The sequence below is a fragment of the Microcebus murinus genome, chromosome 21, assembly GCF_040939455.1.
Source record: "Microcebus murinus isolate Inina chromosome 21, M.murinus_Inina_mat1.0, whole genome shotgun sequence".
Taxonomy (NCBI): domain Eukaryota; kingdom Metazoa; phylum Chordata; class Mammalia; order Primates; family Cheirogaleidae; genus Microcebus; species Microcebus murinus.
The window spans coordinates 25958722-25985012 of NC_134124.1; the positions used below are offsets into that span (position 1 = coordinate 25958722).

The 26291-nt window shown below is 33.9% G+C and overlaps 1 protein-coding gene across 2 annotated transcripts in view; it reads left to right on the forward strand.

Annotated features, from left to right (window-relative positions):
* Window positions 1-26291, forward strand: part of GABRG2 (gamma-aminobutyric acid type A receptor subunit gamma2) — a 91596-nt gene that overhangs the window by 53674 nt on the left and 11631 nt on the right. For both annotated transcript variants that reach the window (XM_012753006.2, XM_012753005.2), the window contains exon 7: window positions 25597-25749. In XM_012753006.2, the coding sequence (XP_012608460.1) occupies window positions 25597-25749 (153 nt within the window). The remainder of the gene's footprint in view (window positions 1-25596; window positions 25750-26291) is intronic.

The window sequence follows — 26291 nt, forward strand, 5'->3', positions numbered from 1 at the left end:
CTAAGTTATTTTTGATTATAGTCACTTTGTTGTGCTATCAAATAAGGTCTAGTTATTTTTGTTATGCACACAAATCATTATGAAACTGTAGAAACACTCTTTAGGCTACTTATTTAATTCCTTTGCAGACGGCTCTACACAGTTAACCTCTCCATTACCTCTGTCAAGAGTATTGCCCAATGTGTGTGACATTTGGACACTTGATGCTTGTGGGTTACTCAAGTGCATATCCACATAATTCTGTTGGGTTTAATATTTATCTGGACTCAGTTGTGTTTCTACCCAAGCTTGTTGGTGCATTTGGATGTGATTTATATATGAAAGATGATTGATAACAGTTGGCAGACCTTTGCTCAAAGAAAAAATGTCTTGGGTCTATTTTTTCTTAATGTTAAAGAAAGTGAATATTGTATAGGCTTTAAGGTAAAAATGCATTTTAAAACATTGCATAAATCATATTTATTAATAACTGATAAAAGATAGTTTTTGATCAACTGAGTACAAGCTCTTTTTGTATTTCATAAGAGGGTTTCTCCTTTATAAGACTGGATATGGATACAATGCAGTGAACATCCAACTTCACCGTTGTCTCCTTAGCAACTAGCACCATGCTTGGCACATAGCGGATGCTTTATAGTGAACGAGACTGAAGGGAATAGCTAGAAGAAAGAACATGAAGATAAAATATTTTGAACTAACTTTGAAAATAGGGGGGAAATAGGTTTGATAGAGATGTAGAAAGAACAGAAAGAACATCAATGTGTACTCTTGAGATCAAAGGATTATGGTTTAATGTAATTTAAGATTTGTAGGTGTATCTCAGAACATGATTTAAAATTCTGGACTTGTATTACTTATGATTGTTGGCCCTCAACAGAGCCTGAGAATGTAACATCAAAAAATGTATTTCTGTTTTTGCTGAAGGATCTTAATTTTGCATTTGAATTTCTCTGTCTACGAAATATGGAATAGCTAGTAGTCAAAGGGTCATATAGAAACTACACATCCGTGCATGGATAAATTAGTGCTCTCACTAACTGCAATGTTTCAGTGTCACTGAGGCAGGAGTAAGATTTTAAAAGATTCTTAACTTTAAATTACATAAAGAAGCATACAAGAATTTGTAAGAGATGAATTTAGGATATATCCTTCCTTCTTCCTCCTGTACACACACAAACACATTCAAATAAATGCTTATTTTAAAATTTCACAAAATATAAACTTATATAAATTGAAGTAATTTTAAATTATTTAGAATCAAAAGAAAGTTGTGTTGGCTAAACTTAAGGAAGAATTTGAATACTTAAATGTAATTGATAGATCCGATATCCTAATATCTATAAGAGTCAGATCTCTGCTGCAATGTAGTACCTGGAAGAACCAAATCAATTCAAACCTGAACTAAAAAAACTGGACAACCAAAAGTACACACAAAAATATTTTAAAACTGACAATGATAATTGAAGAAAGTTTTTAAAATGTAAAAATAATTATATTAATAGCATTTCCTTTTACTGAATGTGTTAAAAGAGATCATAAATAATCTACATAATTCATTCATCACGTATTATTGAAGGGCTTCATCACTGGTATACAGACTTGTTGAACATAGTTTATTTTACACTTAATATTATCTATTGTTATTTTATCTTCATGACAGTCAACTCAATGCAGTATAAGTCACTGTATAAATGAAAAAATTGAAGCCCAAAGTGTTTTCAGGATTCTTACACTTAAAAGTAGCATATTCAAAGACTGGTTATATAAAAAGGGAATGTTTTACACAACTAGAAGTCCAAAAGTAGATCCGACTTAGAGTTGGCTGAATCCCAGGTTTCAAGTTGTAATAATCAGCACTTAGTCTTGCTCTCTCAGTTTTGCAGCTCTGTTTTCCTCCATGGTGAATACATCCTCAGGAAGGCCCTTTTTCCTAAAGAGACAAAATGGCTGCCGGTAGCTGCAGGTTTATTCTGTTCTATTGCCTTGGCAACCCCTCGAGCAAAAAGCATGACACTTTCTTTCAATTCCAATAAAAATCCTGGATTTGAGTCTGAATGCACAATTTTCTAGCTTGGGACACTTGTCCATGGAACTAATTATGAAACTAATGATGGCCACATGCCCACTTCTAGAGGTGAGGGTATAACCATCCAAATCACATGGACAGGGGCAGGTAGTTCCCCAAGCAATATCAGGATGCCAGCAGAATGCCAGAAATGAATTGAGTAATTTAGTCAAGTCATATGTCTACATACTTCCTTAATAAAAACGCTAAACAAGAAATTTTTATGTATTCTAACTTCCTTCACCTACTACTAAATCCACACCACAAATATGCCAATACCTTAGACACCCAAAGGAGTTCATATTATTCAGAAACCTTAATAAGAAGAAGGATTTTTTGCTGAAACTAATATGTATAATGAGACTGTGCTTCAGAGTCTATGTTTCAGATGTCTGGGGAAATCTCTCTGATATAAATTTGAAGTGTCTCTTGAGTTTCACTCTGAATTTTTATGCTGTCATATAACTGAAAGTATCACAGAAAAAGAGCCTTGGGTTTATTTTTTTTATATGATGGACAAAGCATACATTTTTTAGGTTTTTAGGTAACAATTCACACTTCTATTACAAGCTTCAGATACTCTAAATCCTAGACAGCACTTGGGATTTTTAAAATTTGTTTTTAATTTATTTTTCTTTTTATTTTAAATGTTTAGCTATTCTAATGGATAAATAGTATATCTCATTGTTATTTTAATTTGTATTTCCCTAATAACTATTGAAATTGAGCAACTTTTAATATGCTCTTTGGTCATTTGTATATTCCTTCTTGTGAAGTACTGGTTTAAGATTTCGTCCATCTTTTTGTCTTTATTTTTCTTATTGGTTTGTAACAATTTTTTACATATTTTGGATAGAAGTATTTTGGCAGATGATAGAAAGATATATGTGTAGTCACATACAGCTACATAGATAAAACAAATTTCTTCTCCCATTCTCAGATTTGCCATTTCACTTCTTAATAATGTCTATAATGAATAGAAGTTCTTAACTTTAAAGCAATAAAGTTTTTATTTAGTCATTAGTACTTCTAGAGTTATTCTCATCAGAAGGTTTGGGGTAATATAAGCCACTCTTTTATAGCTTGAAATGGAAGTCTGTATAATTTTTTTTACTCGTACCATTATTATTAATAGATTATCTTTAAATTTTACTTTTAAAATGTTCTCTTCAATTGCAATTAAGTCAAAATTACCTGGAATAAAAATTTGTCCTATATCTTTGATGTTTTTGAGATCTAATTTTATTTATCACATATTTTTCATATAATTTTTCTTGATATTTATTAGGGCAGGAAAACCATCTGTCTCAGTATCTCTTTTATACTCTGGCATAGAATTTGATGCACTTTCTCAATAAATGTTTCTGAAAAAAGTTATCTTATTTTATTGATTCTAAAGTGCTTATTTATTTTTCATTTTGATATCTCTAAAATCAAGACACATTTAAAAATCAATGCTATCTTGTAATACCTGTCAGGCAAGTAGCTTGTGGCATCATCAAGAAAGTACCAATATGAAAACATATGGAAATATTTAAACATGATAATCATTGTATATTTGAAAACAAAGTGCTTAGTCATATTATTCAAAGATGGCTAATTAAATGTTTGAATATTCTATAATGACTTAACCAATTATCTTTGAGAAAAAAGTGGGGCATAGACACTGTTTTTTATTATCAAAGTCTGAAAATTATCTTACTGATATTGTTTTTTTATTTAAATTCTGTTTCTTCTTGCTATAAACTTGTATTAAAATTTAATATGAATTTATTTAGAAATATTTATGGATGAGATATTATCATCTTTAGTGGAGTCTTTAAAATTTTTCTATGTATAAACAAAACTTTTATCTGTTCATTAATTATTTTTGCAGATGATGATATTATCATAGAATACTTGTCTATATGTAACCAGATTTTCTTAGGGCGTTTGATCAACATTAACAAATCATTATGCATTTTCAAAATAAGTACAAAAAATCAGTTGAGCTCAATCTGTCTTGGGAGTTGTATCAAAAAGAAAAAGGAATAATCACATGCACCCGTGTGTCTGTTTATGTGCGAATGCATGTATATTTATAAAGACAAGTAGCAGCTACCATTTATTGGGTATTTACTATGTGTTAGGAGCTGAGCTAAGTGTTTCACAGAAATTTTCATTTGATCATTATAGTAATTATGAGGTATTGTATTATTATTCTATGAGCAAGAAACCATAAATGAGCCTGTCTGCCTCCAAAGAATGTGTTCCTAACCACTGTGTTAAAGCCTTTGCTTGTGTGTGAAACATTTAAAATAATTAACACTATAGGAGCAATATCTTCAAACAATGGCCATCAGAAAATCTGGGATAAAAAGTGAATCTCTTCCGTCCACATGAGCAAAATGCAGCAATGAAGTAGTGAGTCCAGAATAGGACAAACAAGTGTTAAAGCAATGCCAATATAGGTCTAGAGAGGTATGAGGAATGAGAGAACGCTCCTAGAAGATAAAGTGTTTGAGCTGGGTCTTGGAGAGAAGAGAGGCATGTAGGCAAGGTTAATAGCATAAATAAAGGCTCAGATGTAGGAATGATCAAGCATATTCCAGTCATTGTGAATGTTTCATGTTTAAAAGTTCAATGAGTAACACCACCTTCTTGTCTCCTATGTTCCAAAACAATAGAAAAATAAAACAAACAAGTGGAAAGTGATCAAAGCATTGTCTTTATTATTGATAAAGCTGATATTGAAATTTTTTGCATGTTCTTTGTAATCCTAAACCCCAGAACTATAATTACTCACCCAGCATAATTAGAGTTACCCACCTGTGGAAGAACAGAGCAGAACAGGCATGCTTTCTACAGAGCCCCTACCAGGAGAAGGAGGGACAAGAAGGAGTTTGGCAATGCTTGTCAGGTTTTTTCCTTCTAAAGCTCATTTACCCATCTAAATGATTCAGCCTTCCCCTAGGTGGAGGTGAAGGGCACAGAGAGGCTGGTGGTGTTATTCTAATGGAACTCCATCACAGGGAAGAAATATAAGGAGTGCAGACAAAACATCCCTCCACCTTGGCCAAACTATACCCCAAATCTATAGAATTGGCTATTTTCTTAATTTACTACATGAAACACAATGCTAGAGATCCAGTCCTTTATTCTCAGATCCTCTTAAATACTCCTGTTTAAATAGGAGAATTGAAATATTTCTCTGCAAAATGGCTTAAGAGATCTCTGAAGTCATCTAGAAAAGGCATTACTTAAAAGAGCAGTCTTGAAATAACTAAGAGGGACTGTTCTCTATAATTTTTGGAATGAAGAGATGTGTGTGTGTGTGTGTGTGTGTGTGTTTATTTTCACCTAAACGTATGAAAAACTATATGGAACAAAAAGTTTCTCAGCCTAAATTATTCTATCTTTTTGACCATACCTCATTTGTGTTCAGTAATTCGAATAATTAAGTCTGAAAAAATAAAACCTTAGGACAAATATGCTGTATCCTGAGATAACAAAAACTTTCACTTTCTGGAAGAGAAACAACTAGAGGAATCTCTTACTGGTATTTCCTTTTCCCTTAATTTCCAGAATTTATTTGTTTCCTGTTGAATCCTTAGGCAAACTCTCTTAGGTACTGGTGTCCTTTTAAATATTCATTGCTACTTGTTGTCTCCTCATTGATCTATCCTGTTGTCAGTGTCTGTTTTTAAAAACCATTTTAAAATTTTATCATGGAATACAACATAATCAAAGAGTGTCTGGGTTCTGGTGACTAAGGCGTTTTCCACCGTGCCTGTAGGGTATGTACACATTGCAGAGGCCTCACTGCAAATACAGGTATCAGTTTCACTCTAAGGCCTCATGCATAAGGTTTGTTGAGGTCCTGTGCACCATTGTGAAGAGTTAAGACTCCCATATTTTTAAACACTGCTTGTTAATGCTGCAAAGTTCTTAAGACAAGAGGGTGCCTGGATGGTCCAAGGAATAGCAAAAAGGTCAGTTTGGCTGAGAGTAGGCATCAAGCAGAAAGGAAATGTAGAGAAATCAATATAGTGGTTTTGTCAAATGAATGTGATGAATGACAATAGCATTGAGAGAGTGATTGTAATGATCAACCAAATAATTTACACAGAGTAAAGAGGGAAAGGACACCAGGGAAATAAGGGAGATAAAAAAAAAAAAAAATCACACAATCAATGGATTGAAATTCCCTATAAACTAAAATGATTTTGGAGGCCAGAATACCAGACGGAGTAAATTAGAAATAAATGAGAGATATTTGTCCCATAGCAAGATTCATAAAATAGATATTATGCAAAAGTTAAAGTTATTAATTTTAAAAAGTAAAAGTATTAGATATGCCATTAAAGTGAGTAAAGGAAATACTGTTGAAGTCAACATCACTGAACAATCAGATTAGAGGAATTCAAGGAATGTAGAGGGAAGAGTTTTATAGATCACACGGTGATCTTTTAAAACTCTAAGACTTAACACAAAGGAAGTATTAGAGTGTGTGATAGTGAACCAAGAGCTAATATCTTTAAAACATAATAGAGTAATGACCTATTATACTAAGATTAGACACAGTAGTTTCAAGGAAGCTAGTGTTAGCGTGGCTGTTGAGGGTGTGACTGAAGAGGTCATGTCTGTGGTCCCATCTGCACCCTATGGATGGTAGAAGACGTTCTAGAGGACCAGATGATTATCCCAGTGTGCAATCCAGTCCCCCGCCCCAGTGGATCCCTGATGACTAGAAAGGCCTATGGAAGTCATTCTCTTAGACTATTATGTAGGCTCACTCTTGACCTCTGTTGTGGGAGGATGAGTTTATATGAATATGAAGTGTGAGACTCCATTTGACACCTTTAGGTAGAGTTGAAACTTTTGGGAAAGATAAATATTATCCTACCATGAGGGTTACCTATTAATCCCTTATAATGGTGGTAGATGGCCTAAGAAATGCTTCACATTGTTCTCAGGACAAATTCCCAATACATGACATACATGAAACTTAATACTTATACTTTCCCAAGCTCGTCTTTCTCTATCTCTCCCTTCACCTAATCCTAGCACTTAACATTATAGACTTAAGAATTGTTTGTTCTTCACCAGATATATCAGGCTTTCACATCCCCCAGGGACTCCTCACTTACTATTTCCTTTGTACAGAATGTTCTTCCTACCTTCATTTGACAACACCTGTTTTACTTTATCATTCATTTGAACTGCAACAACTTTTGAGAATATGTTTGCTTTCCATTTTCTTTATTTTCCTCTTTCATGGCACTTATAACAATGCTTTGAATTGCCTGTTTACCTGAAATCTCTAATTGCACACAAATGGCATTTTGTAAGCTGGGACTTTCTTGTTTATCCTGTATCTCTAGTTCATACCACTAGAAGTGGTGTTTTATTATTATTTCAAAATATTAAGGGGGTACAAATGATTTTGTTACTTGAATACCTTGTATAATGTTTATGTCAGGGTTTTCAATGTGCCCATCAACAGAATAGTGTTCATTGTACCCAATAGATAAGTTTTTCACCCCTTACTGCCTCCTACCATCCCCGCTTTTTGTTTTCCAATGACCTTTACATCTCATGTGTGCTGTATGTACCCATTGTTTAGCTCCCAATTATTAGGATGTACTTGAGGTGTTTGTTTTTCCATTCCTGAGATACTTTACTTAGGATAATGGTCTCCAGTTCCATCCAAGTGGCTGCAAAAGACATTGTTTCATTCCTTTCTCTGGGTGAATAGTACTACTTTATATCTATCCATATCTATATTTATATCTTTATAGACAGATATCACATTTCCTTAATCTACTCATGAATCAATAGATACTTAGGTTGATTCCACATTTTTGCATTTGTGAATTGTGATGTGATAAACATTCAAGTACAGGTATCTTTTTGATAAAATTACTTTTTTTCCTTTGGGAAGACACTGAGTAGTGGGATTGCTAGATCAAATGGTAAGTCTACATTTATTTCTTTGAGGAATCTCTATACTGTTTTTCATAGAAGCTGTAATAATTTGCAGTCCCACCAACAGTGTATAAGCATTCCTTTCTCTCTACATATACACCAGCATCTATTATTTTTGACTTTTTATTAATAGGCATTCTGACAGGGATAAGGTGGTATCTCACTGCCTTTTTTTTTTTTTTTTTTTTTTTTTTTTTTTTTTTTACGTGATTTGGGCTGTTACTTACTTTTATTTTTAACAAAAATCTAAGGAAGAAAATGAATGCACAATATTGGAGGATATTATATACACATGTTAGTTTAATTGTTGGTACAAACAGGCCCCAAATTTTAGTGTATTTATACCACTATGACTTAATTCTTTTTTTTTTTTTCACTGCCTTTTTAATTTGCATTTCCCTGAAGATTAGTGATGTTCAGCTTTTTTTCCATATGTTTGTTGGCCATTTATCTGTCTTCTTTTGAAAACCTTCTGTTTATGTCTTTTGTCTACTTTTTAATGGGGTTGTTTGTTTTATTCTTGCTGATTTGTTTGTGTTCTTTGTAGATTCTGGATATTAGCCCTTTATCAGATGGATAGTTTGTGAAAATGTTATCCCATTCTGTAGATTGTTTATTTACTCTGTTGATTATTTTATTTACTGTGCAAAAGCTTTTTTATTAAGTCCAATTTATTTAGTTTTGTTGTTGCTGTATTTGCCTTTGGGGTCTTAGTCACAAATTATTTGCTAGGCCAATGTCTAATAGAGTTTTTTTCTATATTTTCTTCTAGAACTTTTATGGTGTCATGGCTTATATTTAAGTTTTTTATTCATTTTGAATTAACTTTTGTATATGGTGAGAGATAAGGATCCTGATTCATTTTTCTGTATGTGGCTATCTAGTTTTTCCAGCATCATTTATTGAATATGGCTTCCTTTCCCCAATGTATGTTATTGCTTGCTTCGTCCAAGATCAGTTGGTTGTAGATAGATGTTTTATTTCTGGGTTCTCTACTTTTGTTCCATGGCCTATGTCTTTACTTTTATACAAGTACCATGCTATTTTGGTTACTATAGCTTTGTAGCATAATTTGAAGTCAGGTAATGTGATGCCTCCAGATTTTTTTTTTTTTTTTTTGCTATTAGTAAAATTGCTTTGGCTCTTTTTTGGACCCAAATGAAGAGTAGAATTATTTTTTCTAGATCTGTGAAATATGATGTTGGTATTTTGATGTGGATTGCACTGAATCTGTAAATCACTCTGGGCAATATGAGCATTTAAATGATGTTGATTCTACCAATGCATGAACATGGGATGTTTTTCCATATGTCTATGTAATCTGTGATTTCTTTCATCAATGTTTTGTAGTTCCTTTTGTAGAGCTCTTTCACTCCCTGGTTAAGTATATTCCTAAGTATTTTTTTTGTTGTAGCTATTGTAAATGGTAGTAAGTAAGTGTTGATTTGACTTTCAGCTTAACTGTTATTATTGTATAGTGGAGACTGGTTTGTAGCAGGTGATCAATAAACATTAGTTGTTATAAGTCCATTTAATTTCCAGTAGTAATTGATCATCCTGAACTTTTTAAAATGCCCAATTATAAAATTCCAAAGGTAATTTCTAAGCACCATTGCCTCTGCAAACTTACCATCATTAGAATGCAACAGTGGCACTCTTAAGAAATGAAAAAAAAATTAAGTACAGACACATTAGTAATAAAGATTAGGAGAGCAGGATTGTGTGAAACTCATGATTCTTGTTAAGTTTTATTTTTAGCAAAGTTATCAAATCTCTGCACACTGGCAAACCTATGTGTTTTGAATATGAATGTAATTTTTACATGAAAATTATCTCTTCATTATTGCTTGTACTTTAGATGTTTGGGATAAATGGATTGTCCCCCAAAATTAAAACTATGCTATAAAAAATTAAGAATATTCTAGGTTCATATTGGGCTTTTAATCTGTTTTCTTCATCTAATCACCTATATGCTATGTTTTAGGGTATGAATAAACGTAAGATTTTTGTAAAATTATAAAACTGGTAGTAACTTTATTTATCATGCAGTTCAACCATCACTGAGGTTTAGACTTAAGTGTAGATTAATGACTCAGCCTTTTTAGTGTGTGGCTCTGCATGCTCTGGATATGATTCTATCCTCCTACCTATTATGATGCCAGAACTCCACTATTAAAGACCATGTTCATTGTGTTAAAAGCATTATGTCTACAGAAATCTTCAATAAAATACAAATGCCTAGGAAAATAAATCATTAGACATCTAGTCTATCATGCTTTCTTTCTACCAGATCAGTAAGGAGGAGGGAATGGGGCACAGAGAAAGTTGGGTGTAGACATGAAGAAACTGACATTGCAAGGAATTAAGTATTAATAACTTAAAGTTATACACTTAGTAAGAACAAGAGTCCGGGTATAAATCCAGATTTGACCTCAAAGCCACACCGACATGGTGAGAGCATAGTGTGTCACTCAGTATAAACTGGTCTGGCAAATGCCCTATGTAAAGTTAGGGAGGATGTAAAAAAGAGATCTTTGGTTGCATGGTACTGAGAGCATTGAGAGACCATTTCTCAGAGAAATGGAAAACATGATACATAAATTCAGTATCTATTGTGCTTTCACTTAGGCCCCCAAATTAATCAGAAAAAGGAAAAACACTCCTTTCTTGTAACTGCTGGTCTAAGTTTCTGAATGCCCTTCCTTGCCTATGGATCACAGAAGGTGGCTACATGCCAAGCCAAGCATCTCTTCTGCTTAAGCTTTCCCAAGTTCTCTTTCCTGGCTGAGATACAATGAGGAGGTGTATTGATTTCAGCTTAGATCCTCATCTGGGTCATTCAATCTGCATTCAGCAAGTAGTGTTTGTTCATTGCTGGAGGCAGAGAAACACTGTCACTCTCTCCCTGGAGGACAGTTGACTAAGTGTGGTAAGACTGTTTCCTGGCATTCCTTCCCTTGTCTGGGTTTGTTTTACATAAAAACATGTCACAGCCCTTCAAGGAACAATGCTAGAAATTGCCCTGGCTTCCCTTCTCCTGACATCTAGGAGGGAAACATAAGCATTTGAAAAATGCTGTTGCTCCAAATGGAGCTCTCAGCAAGCAGATCAATTTCCCCCCATTCCAAGCTCCCCCTGCTTCTCTCCTCTCCTTCATCTGCCACATCCCACATGGTAACCTCTGACAGAGGAGCACTAATTCTGTAGTTCCAATGCTCAGGGAGCAGGATGGGAAGCAAGGGCCTTCAGTTTCCACATTTCTAAGATGAAACAATTGAACAAGTTAAAATCTAAAATTGCATATTTTGTGGTTATGGTCATAGTGTTGTTATTTCAGTAGCATGGACCAAAATATTGGTGCAATGTTTTTAATGGAAAGTCACTATGAGAAAATTTCAAATTAAGAATCAACCAACTGAAAGTCTGTGTCCAGATCTGGTACTAACTAATTGTGTGAGCCTGGGTATGTAATTTCAACTGTCTGGGCTTTAGTTATAGCTGGATGATCTTTGATAGTCTTTCTAACCATAAATAGTCTATGTTGTATGATTTCTCTTTTCCAATTGGTATATCTTTTATTTACTCTTAAACAAATTATTCTAGAACTAAAAAAAAAGGGGGAGTCTGTTTATATTCTATATTCTATTCTTTATTTATTAGTGCCTTTTCTTAACAAGAACCATAACCAAGCTAGCACAGGAGAGCAAGAAAGTTTATGGGGAATGTTTATGTCACCAAAATCTTCTTCACCTTTCTGCAAAAGACAAGCTACATGTAAGCTTGGTTAACTTGTCATTAGGTTAGGTTATCCACAAAAGCTGATACATAGTAAACCAGAAAAAAATAGATTTTCTCCTTTTTTTAGAACACAAGTCTTAAAACATTACTAAGAGCATCTTTCTTGACATGAACAATATCAAAGACAATAATACTTAACTTGAAGCAAGTATTTTGCATTCTATAATTCTTATAGCTAGCAAACCAATTTTCATAAATTATTGTCACGACTACTTTTTTTTTTTTAACTAACAAATTCTATATATTGGTAAGGATTTGGTCAGGTTAAGGAATTATACGTTAACCTGAATAAAGTCTACAAAGTATACATCCTATAGAAACTACTTGAAAAGAAAGAGTGAGTTTTTCTTTTCTTTTCTTTTTTTTTTTTTAATTGCAGGGAAGGCTATAGAGGGGAAGAAGGGGACTTTATGATTTAAATATCAGATTCCAAGTAGGCTATAAATTTATTACTCAAATTATCCTTGAGAAACTTCTTCTGATCATCTGGCTGAGAAGTTGTTGTCTCACTGCTAAGAGAACAGTAGCATCTTAGCAATAATATATTTCTTTAAAATTAAAGAATTATTATATTCTTCATTCTTATTCTTTGCAAATCATTAAAGCAAAGATTGGTTTACTCTGAAGTTTATTCAGGAACTCAAATATGGGAAAAGAGAGAGAAAACTCTATTAAATCTTTAATGCATAAACCATTGTTCAATTTTACAACTCATAATTATTTAAATGACAGTATTAATGAAAATAAAAGAGCACTCAGGGGTGAATTGAGTGACTTGGCTTTGAGTGCAGGTTCTGTGGTGTGAACCTTTGGCAAGCTCATATACCTTTCAGGGATCTACTTTTTCTCTTGTCAAATGAAGAAAGTGGGCTGGTCTCTAGACTACCATTCAGCTCTGACACTATGGGATCAAATGCAAATTCTAACTCAGCAATGAAAACACTAAAAACTGCCTGTGTAATGAGGCCAGAGACAGTTTCAGTTTTGGTGAACAGAACATTATGCTATAGTTCTTGATGCCGATTAGACATGCAATACCACCTGTGAAAATAAAGCAAGTACCAACTTAAAAAGAATGGATTTGGAGAGACTTTGATAACCCCCTACGTCAATTCTGCAATAGCAGAAGCCAGATATGGGGCAGATGCCTGTGTACCTTGGCTAGCGTGATCCTTCTCTCCGAGCAACTGCTCCCAGAGGTCTATTCTGGTCAAGAATGCAATCGAAATCTACCCTGTGGACAGAAAATGCTTGACTCCAACCTCCTGCTCTAATCTGTTCTTTATAAAATGAAAGAGACTGAACACCTCATATGGAAAACAGGGTGATGATAGGATTCAATCTTTGACATGTAAATTGAAAACCAAGACAACCTTGTGTTCTGAAGTCCAAATATAATCTGAAAATACATGTGGTTGCATGCTTTTCCAAAAGTATTCACATTATTTTATTAAAATGATGCAATCAAGTCACATGGATAGAAGGAGGCAACTGTGCCTGACAGTGGAGTAGTGGAGGAACAACATGTGTCATCTCATCAGCCACAAGGTGAACTTTTCAGTCTACAAAGGGTCTCACATAGCACACAAAGCCTGCCACACTCTACTAGGGGGCCTACTTATATCATGCCTGTGCTGTATGTAGCCTTCTCAGGATCAATATTTTGCTCTCTTATCTTTGACCCCAAGTGGGCGTTATAGTGTAAGAGAAGACTTCCTGTCAGATACGCAGCTATTAAACCTGGGAGAGGAAGGAATGGGACTAAGTGTTTGACTTCCTGACAGGTGCAGAAAAAGGTATTTATGGTAAACACAAACCAAAATGAATAGCTCTGATATACAACTAGATTCTCAAGATCATATGACCTTATGAGTTATGTGAAAACATTAGGAAAATGAAAAAAAAAATAATGATAATAACATTCAGAAACATTTGTTATGTACATACTATCATCTCTCAGTCCCTGTTCTAAACACACCACAGTAATCATTTTATTTAATCCTTGTCACAACTCTATGAAGTAAAGTTGACTATTCTTTCCATGTGGAAAAAACAGAGACAAGAAACAACCTGTCAAGGTTATAGAGCAAACTATAACAATGTCAAACTATAAAATGTCAAACTAATAAATAGCTGGTTTTTATTTTTCAACAAATGCCTTATTTTTTTCATTTTTTTTAAAAAGTAAATATCAGAACTCCCATTGATGAAATTTGACTTATGTTTCAAATATGTACATTTAAATAACAACACTACTAATAATTTTTAAATACCCAAATCAGATTCAACATTTTATAAGGGTTTTCACTGATCTTATCTAGCTGAATTTGTTATATTTTATGGAGAATAAAAAAGAAAAACAGAGAAGAAAAGGGATTTTACCCGAGATCACACATCATGACCATAGTTAGTCAGGGATTAGAACCCAGGCCTGCTGACTTTGAATCCAGTGCTTTTCCCACCAAAACATGAAGTCCCCTTATTCAAAGAAATTGTGCTACTTAGAACCAACTCTATATAGTATGGTAAAATTGACAGAGATTTTAAAATAAATATTAGCAATGATTTTTAACAGATATCTTTAAAATATATTTAAATATTACAAAATGAAAAACATCCCGGGTGAAAGAATTCCTGCTGGGGAGGTAGTTTAAAACTGAGTGCTTATAATAAAGAGCAAGTAAGGTCAAGTTTTTAAACCTATAATTTCGCAAAGTATCCCCAGGAGTGATTTGACATCTTGGGGAACATTTTGTGATTTGACCTTTTGCAACCAGTGCCAGCAGTTGCCTGAATTTGAACATTCTTTTTTCCAGCTGCTTTCAAAGCCATTTTAGAAAGCTTGGTATTCTGATAACATTAGCTTTCTCAACCTCTGTGGAGTCTTTTCTTTAAGAAAATGTCAGTGCTTGGGTCAGATTAATCAAGTCCAGCTTCAAATGCAAAGTTATGCCAAGCTCATCGAAAGAGTGAAAATGACAAGAAAAATAAAGCATTTCTTATATATGCTCATCTCTCCAAAATAGGTTTCTTGGTTTTGGGTTATATTCATTAATAACGTTTATCTTCATGCCTCCTGATTTGGGGACCATTTGTGAGATACAGTCACAAGTTAGATAGATAGTTCCAATATCATCTTCATTGTTAGTGACATTGGTTTGTAGAATTAGTTTTTAATTGAAACTGGGATCCTTACTATTTCTCCTCCAAGTCTAGTCTTTGGTATTACCCAACCAAAGGGAGAGATGGTTGTGTAAGACCCATACACTTGTTTAGAATAGCTAGCTGAGACCCATTGTATTCCTATAGTAGGCATGAGGGAGATCACTCAGTCTACCTCTAAACATTACTCCATGCCTTCACTCAAGAGAGTTTACCAAGTAAACAAGGAGAAGCAAGAAATTACTAGATCCATCCAATACAGAACCACCTAATCAGCCAAGTGTCTCAATTTCACCAACAGATAACACCCAATGAATGACATGGGAGGAGGAAGAATCAAATCTTTTCTTTCCAATACTTCTAAATGGGTGATGATTCCTGTACAACAGATCACGGAAAAATAAGGGAAAATGAAGTAAATTATGAACCCCAAAAGAGGAATGTGTCCCACAGCAAGTCCTGCTGAATATTTGTATTTTAGGCTAGAGAAAGTGCTCTCCATAAATCTACTTCTATGATTATATAGATGAAAAATGCTAAGTTAAAGCAGATATCTTCCTAGAGTGCAGAAGCGCATCTCTGCTAACGTGTGTGGTAAACCTCCAGAGATGTAGCATGCTGTGTCACTAAATCAAATGTCCCTGGTAGAAGAAGTTATTATTTTTAGGGTATTATGGAACCAATGCTAAATGAAATATATTTTTAGAGATATTGCTTTCAGAGTACTCCCAACTAATCTCTTTATCTTTCTTTTCTACTGTTTTCTGTTCCTGTATTTTTTCCCCTCTTTTTTAATATTTTAATTTATGGAGGCTCTCAAACTTTGGCAGAAATATTAAACAATAAATGAAATAAACTATGAGCTACAAAAGAACAAAAATTGTTATAATTTATAAAGAATAAAAGGTATTTATAAAGACTAAATTTATATAAAGATTTACAAAGAATAAAAAATGCTTGTTTTTCAAATTCACAAGGCAGCATCCATCTAATTATAATTTGAACCATATGTCATGATTCAAATGCCCTCCATAATTTGTGCTGACCTTCTCAACTTATTGCATCTGTTATCTTATTAGAATTAGTGGAAAATCATGGGTAAACCTTGGATTTAGGGTCACAACTTGGTTAGATGCCTATTCCAATATTAGTAGATAGAAGAAAATTACCACGAATTTAAAACCTTGTGTACTAATCAGTAATGTTTCATAAGAGTAAATCATAGGTTTTAGGTGACATTCACAGTGCCTAGTAGTCTTTGGCACATAAAAAGGAATCAAAAGTGGCAGTAATTACAAAAAAAAATAATGATTGCAATAACTCCGTGAGGTTGCTGTGGTGGATTTTGTCATTTCTATTTCAAATAGAAGGAAACTGAAGCCTAGGTGGAAACTGAAGCCAAGTTAAAAAAACCTCCTAATATCAAAAGTTTGTTTCTGACTAATTTGAGACAAGATCTTAGTTCTTTGTATAGTTACTCTCCTGTTTTTACAAATTTATGGACACCAAACAACGTTCCGGTAGAGCAAGCTTCTGTCTTCAGAGTAGACGAAACAAGTCGCTTGCCATGGCTATAGACTCTCCCCTTTTCCAGGACAGCCCTGTAGACCATATATTTTTCTACTGAGAAATCTTGTTTCTTCCCACAGATCACAAATAGGATTTCTACTCATTTGCTATGTGAAGTGCAGTCTCATCATTTTTATGTCAGAATGGCAAAATATGATATATTGGCCCCTCCTCTGTGGCTCTGGGATTATGACGCTGATGAATCAATTATAATCTCTAAATCAAAGGAGCACAGAGTTCTCTAAAACTTACCTAATTGTGCACGGTTGACTACAAGTAAATGACTGCATCCTTTCTCAGGATTTCTCAGACCTTCACCGATACCTCTGTAGATTCCAATTTCTTTATAAAATCTAATTTTCTCATCAAAGTTAACAGAAATAACTATACATTTGTATGTGTTCCTTATGGGTATCCCTCTTCTGAGCTGCTAAAAATATTTTCAGTGAACCATGACAGCTAAAAGCTAAAAATGAATTCACATTTTAGAATTTTTCCCAAAATGGGACTTTTGAAAGAGGTAAATGAGATCTTAATGCCACAATAATATTCTACACAAAGAGTAACTACAAATGAAAGTATATTTTGTTACCTTTGACTAGCAAACCTCGTTGATATGTAATTAGTCTGGGCTTCAGAGTCTGAGTTGAACAAAAGAGAGTATAATTTTACTGACACAAATCTGTTAACTATGTTAAGGTGGGAGTGTGTTAAAGGTTTTCATGGATACATTGATATTGGGATAAACAAGCACAAAATTGGCTGCTCTACTATTGTTACTCCTGAGAGTTTCAAGTAGCCCTTTGAGAAAGACTAAAAAACATACCACTCAACAGGAAAATTACCTACCAATGTTATAGAAGTTATTTTGCAAAAACAACTGTCCTCAGGAAGCTGTGTATCTATACACTGTGCTTGAAAGATGACAAAAGACTTTCCCTACCATTAGCAAACATGATTCTCACAATAGCCTTAGTAGTAAGTATGTTCATCTGTATTTTACTGGAAGAATTTAAATGACTCACCCAGGTTCCTGTACCTTATTATCATTATCACATGTACTTGAATCCTGGGATTAGATCTTCTATGCGAATTACTCAGCACTTATGTAAAACATGTTTTAATATCTTGTCAGATGTTTGCAGGAGTAGACTTAATTATGCTGGGAAATTGCATTCCTTTTTGATGGCTCAAAGTGCTGAATATATTCATTTGTATCTGTAGTTTTAGATTTCTGAGCCGGAGTTGTTATATTTTTGTAGATCCCAAGGTGTATTCATTTGCTGCATTTTTAGAATTTGATGATGGACTTGGAATAATGAATTGCATTGCAAAAGTCCACATCAGGCTAGGCATTTGTGATGACTATTTTGAAAGGTGAGGAAGAAAAGCTATTGAACTAATAAAGAGAATTGTCTGTTAAAGGAGTATAGAAAACTGAGATATTAGCAAATACGTTACTGTGTGAACCTAGAGACAACCTCTATACTCTGGAGGCTTTGGAATTATTGAATATCTTTTTATCTGAAGCTGTTCTCCAAGAGAAAAACTCTGTTATAGTTGTTGAATTGGAGAGGCTGGTATTCTAGACAAATAAGTTTCTAGCTTCCTAAAGGTAATATGTCCATTACATAAAGTTCAAGAACAAATGGAGGTCATTTTTCTCTTTGAGATTGGGGGCTGTAGTTATCCAAACCAGCTTTCTGTATTAACTGCATTCAAAAATTTCTCAGCTTTCCACCTTTTTCCCCTTTATCTCCTTTTTCCTAACCACTGGTTCAGAATGAAGAAGACATTTTCTACAAAAGGAGTGTGTATGGGGGATGCAGGAGGCTTCAGCCTGCCCTTAGTAACTCTAATTCCTTGCATAAAACAGCCCCCTTCTTTGATAGACCTCAATCGCTTACTCCTTAAGAGGATAGAATTGGTTGCTATAGATGAATTCTAAGCCCCTTTGAAACTCTGATTCTCTTTTGAATTTTTAGCAATATTTCTTCTATGTTTATTATGGGTCAGAATAGTGTTTAACTGTATTACATAAATGACTCTACTTTGTAACAACCGACACTAATGGACCCTTTGCTTTGTGTCAGGAATTGTACCAAACGTGGTATATGCACTAACTTTCTTTATGTTCACAATAACCCTGCAAGATGAATTCTGCTATTATTCCTACTTAATAGATAAGGAAATTGAAATTCATAGAGTTAAGTAAGTTGCCCGAAATCACACAACCAGTTAGTGACAGGACTAGGATTTCTCAACCCAGCTAGTCTAATATGACAGTCCTTGCAGTGGGCACTATCACCTTCTAGCTCATGCACCCATCTTCTAGATGCTTAAAAGTCGGCTGCTAACAGCTCACTACTGCCCCCTCTCCAGAGAATTGACTTTGGCCAAATTACAGCCGTCTCAAGCAGGAGATTAATATCATCCCACCTCAGCCTATAGAAACAAATGTCCGCTCTGCTTCTAGGGAACCTGACCTGAAGCAGTTCCTGTTCTTCACTACAATTCCACACTTGCACTCAATGGGGATTTAGATGGAGTCTTTAAAAGATAGATTTTACCTGCCCAAAATTACCTTTTTTAATTACACTTCTTATTTTTTATTATATTTTCTCCAATTGCTATTTTGTTCTTTTCCTTCAACATATGAACTTAAACAACAAATGAAATAACAACGTGAAGTTTTTAAGTGAAGACACACCTATTAGACTTGATGTGGAAGATTGTGGTGGTTCTGTTTCAGTAGCCAAACTCCTTTGTTCTCTTCTCTCACTAATTGGATCTGGCTGAGAAACTCAAATCACCCATCAATTCTTTACTAAACATAATGCAGCCACTCTGATGAAGCTGAATCCCTTTTCATTCTTTTTTTTTTTTTTTCCCTTGGCAAGCAGTTAAAATTGCTAACACCTCACTGTGACCTTATATCCACATTTCAGGGGATTAAGTTCAGCAAGGCCCCAGCAAAAATATTTCCAGATGCAATAATTTTTAAAGTAAAAGTTTAATATTTAAAAAGCCCATGTTGATCTCTGCCTTGGTCTTAAAAACTTTTGGTATATAGTCCATCCAGGATTTTCTTCATGACATTCTGAGCTAAAGCAATTATTCATTTAACAAATAATGATTGAATTCTATCTATGTACCAGGCACTGTATTAGATGCTGAGAATAAAATAGTAAGAGAAATAGGTACAACCACTTTTCTCATGGAGCTCATGAAATAATTATAATCCAGCCTATAATCCAACATTCACAATCATATACTCTTGATTATGATCTTACTGAGATCTTACTATGAGATTTAACTGAGGACATTTGACCCAATAAGTGCTTCTATAATGATGGGATAAATTAATTGACTTTTGAAGAATAAAGAGGGTTAATTAAGTAAAGGTGATATATTAGAGTTTGAGTCAAAGGAGTCAGCATGTGAAAAGACCTACCCTATGGCAAGAGGTAGGTTGGTACAGGGGGATGTTTTAGGAAATTAGTGAAGAAACACTATTTAATATTATGTTGGAGATGTAAGTCAGGAAAAAGGCCATATGAAGCCTTACAGGGAAGTTAAATAATTTTAGTGTGTCCTGATATCAATGGGTAATTATTGAAGGGTTTTGAGTATGTGCTAATATATGCATATGACATGATCAGAGGGACAGAGAACATTCCAGAAGTTGGGGGCAGCATAATACAAACAAGGACAAAAGAATGAGAAGTACTACTCCTTTGGGAGAACAGAAAGTAAATCAAGTTTACCAGGCATAAAGTGAAGAGATAATAAATGGTGTGAGATAGGGCTTGGATTATTCAGTATGGATCACAGTAAAATAGATGAGAATCACATGGTAAGCAGTGTGGATTTTATACTGAGAAGCTTGAAGAGGATGGTCTGAACAAAGATTTATTTTAGAAAGAGTAGTTTAGTTCAGCACTGTTCAATTGAACTTTTAATGATGAAGGAACTGTTTCTATAATCTTTACTGTCCAATACACTAGTCACTAGCCACACATAGCTATTGAGAACTTGAAATGTGGCTTCTTCTATTGAGAAACTAAATTTTAAAATTGTATGTGATCTTAAATTATGTTTAAGATGGCTACCACGTTAGACCTTCAGCACAGGTCTAGATACACCGTGGGGTATGTGTGGTTGTTGGTGGTGATGGAGGTGGTTTGTGTGATTGGAAATTCAGAACAAGGGAAAGAAATGAAGAGATTATTTAGTAGTCAGAGAGAGAAATCATAGCAAGAAGAATAAAGGCCAAAAAAATCATAGAAACGTGAAATTAAAATATGAAGTTTACTTTGTCTAGTGTTTAGAGAACACAAAGGGAATAATAAGAAAGAAGGAACCAGGTTAAATTCAGAGTATAGACAGCCTTGATGCCAAGCTAAGTTTGGACTTTCTTGGAAGGGAAGCATGGGCCTATTTAAGTTTTGTGAAAGTTAGCATTATTTAATCAGAAATTTCAAAAATGTGCCTCTCAGAAATATTAACTAATTGTGATGTGTAAAATAAATTAGCATGTCTCTGGTTATTAGAGCCCTCATGCAATTGTACAGTGATAATATGTCGATATTTCTTCCCTATCCTAAAGACCCCTTGATGGCCAAGACTACAGCTTAGCTATATGTTTTTTTTTTCCCTCCCTTGACCTCACAGGACTTAGTTATTGGGAGAATGTTGAATATATTCCAGAATAGTTCATGAGAGACCAAGCCACTACTGGGAATGATGGGCAGGTAATTGATGCAGAAACTGCTTAGGAGTAGCACATACAGAAGTTAGCAACTGATTAATTTGGAAGTCTTTTCTCCCCAACAATGTTCTAGATTCCTAAAGCTCGGGCCTGGGATTCTGCCCAAGGACTGGGTATTCTACTCACACTTCTGGGCACACAGCAAACCTTGAGAAAATTTTGGTGCCAATTGAAGGCAATATTTCAAAACCAATTTTTTTCCTGCAGTGTTTATCACAGAAATCTAAAAGCAAAATATGTTTTTTATACTTCTAGAATACCTTCCAAAAGGTTTATATCAATATATACCCCCTCCAAAAGCGTACAGCTATCCTCCTTGTGTGTGCTTTTCTGGCACTAAACATTACCAGAGAGTTTATTTTTTCCCAATCTGATATTCTAAAAATGAAATACCATTATTTTGATATCTATTTCACTAATCACTGCTAAAGTTGAGAATCTTTTCATATATTTAGTATTTATGAATGCTCCATACATGCATAACCTACTTAAAAAATTAAGTTTCTTTTCTCAGTGAAAACTACACTGTAAACTTATATTTTTTTCTTTATGTCTTTTATGTTTTAGTTATGCTTGACAAAACGCTTTCCACACTAAGACTATAAAGATATTCTATATTATTTCCTTGCATAGTATTTAGATTCACTCATAAATTTGGATCTTACATTTATTTTGTTTGTTACAGTAAGGTACAGATCTAATTTCAGAAAACAATTTTTCCCAAATGAAATTTCAGTCAATCAACTCTCCTGCTTGCCTTTGATAAAAATCAACCTCATGGAATTATGCCTAAGATTCAAGTGTTTAATGAGGGATGATAAAGGTAGATCAAATACGTCTCTCAAATCAGCTCTCTGTCTCTCTTGGTTGTAGAGAGAACATAATCTTGTTCCTATTTGATACATTTAATTTAGAATCAGTTGTAAAATCCCATGTGTCTTAATCTCCACATTACCCAATATAGTGCTTTATGCATAGCGGTGATTAAAAATATTTGTTGGCTTAAAGAAGGAATGGGAGAAAGAAGTATACACTATTTATTCCTTCAAATTTAACCTAGTAGAATAACATATACTGTTTTCAACTATATTTAAGTGGAGTAAAAATCCATGATAGCAAAACAAAGTGAAAATATATTTAAGTCTGTTTTTTTTTTCCAACCTGAGAAAGCATTTAAGATGTTTAGAGATAATATATACAAACCAAATCCAGTGCCTGCACATAGTAGGCCCTTATTATTGGTAATAGAAAATAGTTTTGATGATTTCATGGGTTCAATGTAAAGAAAGACTTCTCTACCAATGAATCTCTAAGTTCTTAAGAGGAGATAATTTCATGTATGAAATAAGAACCTAAACACTCTACTAAATACTGAATTTTAAACCTTTCATATGATTAGCACCACAGCTAATAAAAAAAAATATACTGACATTGATAGTCTCTTCTTAAAACTAGACATAAGAAACTTACAAACAAAATAGGGAAAATGGGTATTATTTCAAATTGTACGTCTCCTCTTCTCAATCATAGCCTGCATCTATGCATTCTAAATTAGGACCCAAGCAGGGACAAAATTAATTTATAAAATCCTATGACTTTAACATCATATGCTGGGATAAATCAATAGAAAGAATAAATTTGAAGTGGCTGAAATAACCACCTTTGACTTGGTTGGCATAAACCTTTGGGGCTTGGGGAATCACTGATGCGGCACTTTAAGGGGATTTGATTTTACAGGCACTTCAGCCCAAGAATTTTTAAGAATAAAAAAGTGTTCTGGCCTTGGAGATATGACAGGTATCACGCTGCTACTGTGAAGCTGCTTTGCTTTTAAACAGCTTATTCCCAAGTTTGAATCCACAATCCACTGGTAAGAAAAGCTTTAGATTTGCTGGCAAATATGAAAAACGCTCGAAAGCTATTACCTTATCATAGAAATTGATAAATAAGTGGACGCTGGAAGTTTAGGCTCTAACCTAATGGGAAGTAGAGAATTGAACTGAGATAATTATCTTGCTAACTGTGGGCAAAATCAAAGAGTTACCTTTAAAAGAGTCAGATCATTAATGCCAAAGGGCAGATGCTCATTCTCTTACATGATAAGGGAAAAAGAAGTTACTAAAATTGTCTGGCTTTATTTAAAATATTATAATTTGTAAATTTTAATTTAAACAGATTTAAAATGTAAAGAAAAGCTCAAGAACTTGGAAAATAGGACAGAAAGTACCTGTGAATATTGTGATTTTAAAAGACAACCTTTCTTTATTACTTTGCTTTTTCTATCTAAAATAAAACAGCTGGCATTTGCCTTTGATGTTCAGATAAAAGAAATGAAAAAGAAAAAGATGGATGTTAATAGAGGTCATCTTAAATTAAATCTTTTTATTCTTCAATCATAATTGTGTCTATTATATTCTAAATTAGGACAAAAGCAGAGACCAAACTAATTTATGAAATGCTGACTTTAAATGGTTTATGTTCAATAAATTAACACAAAGAAGCATAAGCTCTGGGAACTAACTAAAATCTATCATCATTGATATGAAAAATTTCTACCTTCAAATTTTCAGGCGTAATTGCTAAATAATTACTACTCATTGATCTCTGGGAGGGAACTGATTCCCATCAGAAGACTGATTCCCCACTCAGTGCTAGGTCAGGATCACTGCCTCAATCAGGCCTGATTTAGAAAAGCAATAGCATACCAATCTACCAAAAAGCAGTGGTAAGAGGTTTTCAAAATCCCACTTAAGAAACATTGCAAGGTTAGGGGAGAGTCTTTACTCCCTAGAAGAGTAGCCAATGAAGGACTTTCTATCTCAGCAATTTTGAAGGGTATGTGGTTAAGCTTGAGTGTGTGAAGCAAGAACTGGACTGAGCAATAACAACTCACCATGCTAAGTCAGTCCTCTCTCAATGAGGCTTCCAGGGTATTACATTTTCAAATCGGATTCAATCAGCCAAGTAGAGAAACTCAGGAATAAAACCAAATACTTAAGCTAAAACATATGCTTCGGATTTAATTATCTATGTATTTTAGGACAAAATATAATTTAAAAAATGTAGCAACCTTTGAAAAATTGTTTCATTTAAACTCATATTGCAAGTGCAGATATAATCTTCAAAACTGATGTTCTCCAAGAGTTATAAAGAAAATATAAATATGTAGTAACTTGGATATGTTTCTGCAGTATATTTTCTAATTTTAAAAATTAAAATGCATTAAAATTCCACTTGGAATGATAGAAAATGAAGGACATGGAATATTAAAAGCAACTCATGCATCATGATTTAAAAAAAATCAGAGACTTCCAATTGTGTCACAATAAATTGTTCTCATGCCCAAACATATGGTTACTCTTTGAGTCTTTTAGTACTTTTTATTAGTATATTCTCTGGATTATGTACATAAATTTCTTTTTTTAACTCAAATGTTACATAATATACTTTCTTGATTTTTAGAGTTTTTTTTTTCCTTTACATGTAAAATTCCTAAAGACATTCATTTATTTTTCTCATTTATTCAACAAATGTTACTGCATGCCTATTTGGAGTCAAACAGAATGCTAAATACTGCTTGTGTAATGGTGAGATAAAATAGGAACTGTTTGTGGACTTATGCAGTTAAAGGTCAATTGGAGAGAGAGAGATTAGCACACAAAATAATCTCACAAATGAATAAACACAAATTAAAGTAACTGCTGTAAAGGAAAGCCATATGATTTAATGAAGATATGAAAAAAGGGTTTCATTATAAGAATTGGGTTATAAATTCTGAGGAAAACATTCATTTCTTAGTGTCAAGCACTGGTACACTCCTCTCTGATTTGTATTGATGAAGATCCTAAGAAAAATAGGAACTTATTCCACAGGTTAGAATGAATTACACGCAAGATAGGCATAATGTAGAAATACTGTTGCCTGCCCTCTCTGCCACACACAAATTATATTGTGTGTATCAAGGAGGAAGAGGTCAAAAATCATCTGAATAAAGAAAATACGACCAATATGCTAAAAAATGTGTCCTTCTATCCAGTAGTCACATTGCTTCTAAAAGGATCAGGATTCAGTTTAGGTTAGTTTTTGTTTTGTTTTTGTTGTTTTTTTTTTTTAACCCAAGTGAGTGGAAAATAGTTTACAATACACCTCTTATATAGAACTCTTAATTTAAATGTGTGCCCATGAGTGTGGAATGCATGGTTATTTTCAAATGTTTCCAGTTTTTGATAAGGGGTTGTGCGGTGCTGTCCTTGTTCTGTTCCAGGAGATTATGTGGTCATGTCTGTCTACTTCGACCTGAGCAGAAGAATGGGCTACTTCACCATCCAGACCTACATCCCCTGCACACTCATCGTTGTCCTATCCTGGGTGTCTTTCTGGATCAATAAAGATGCCGTTCCAGCCAGAACATCTCTAGGTGAGACATATTTCGTTGTGTTGTAACATCCCAAGATAAGTCTCCAAAACCTGTTATCTTTATTTCCCTTTCTAAGTTGATTTGTTTTAAATTCAACCAGCAATTACATAGACATGCCATATGTTTCATTTTAAAGAAAGCTACCATATTTATAAAAAATAGTGTTTCACCTTTCCTACTTCTGTGGTTCTGTTTCCTTGATTACCTCGATAGATTTTCTTTCACGAGTTTTCTTAAAAATTTAAGTTAACTATAAAAATACTTTTAATTTTAACAGATTTATTTGTTTTACCCTCTGGGCAATAATATGCTGTAAATGCTCACATCAGCTCGTGAAAGCTGATTGTGTTTATCCTTTCCAAACTCTGTGTTCAAAGATGTCACTTTGGTGGTTTGAAATGGGCCAAATTGGAAATATTAACAACATGGAGATAGGTAAACATTAAAGATCGAGGCCTTCTTTTTTCTAGAGAGTCTATTGTTACATATTTATCAGCACATCATTAGTTTTTGGCTAATTCCAACGTGCCTAATTATTGCGA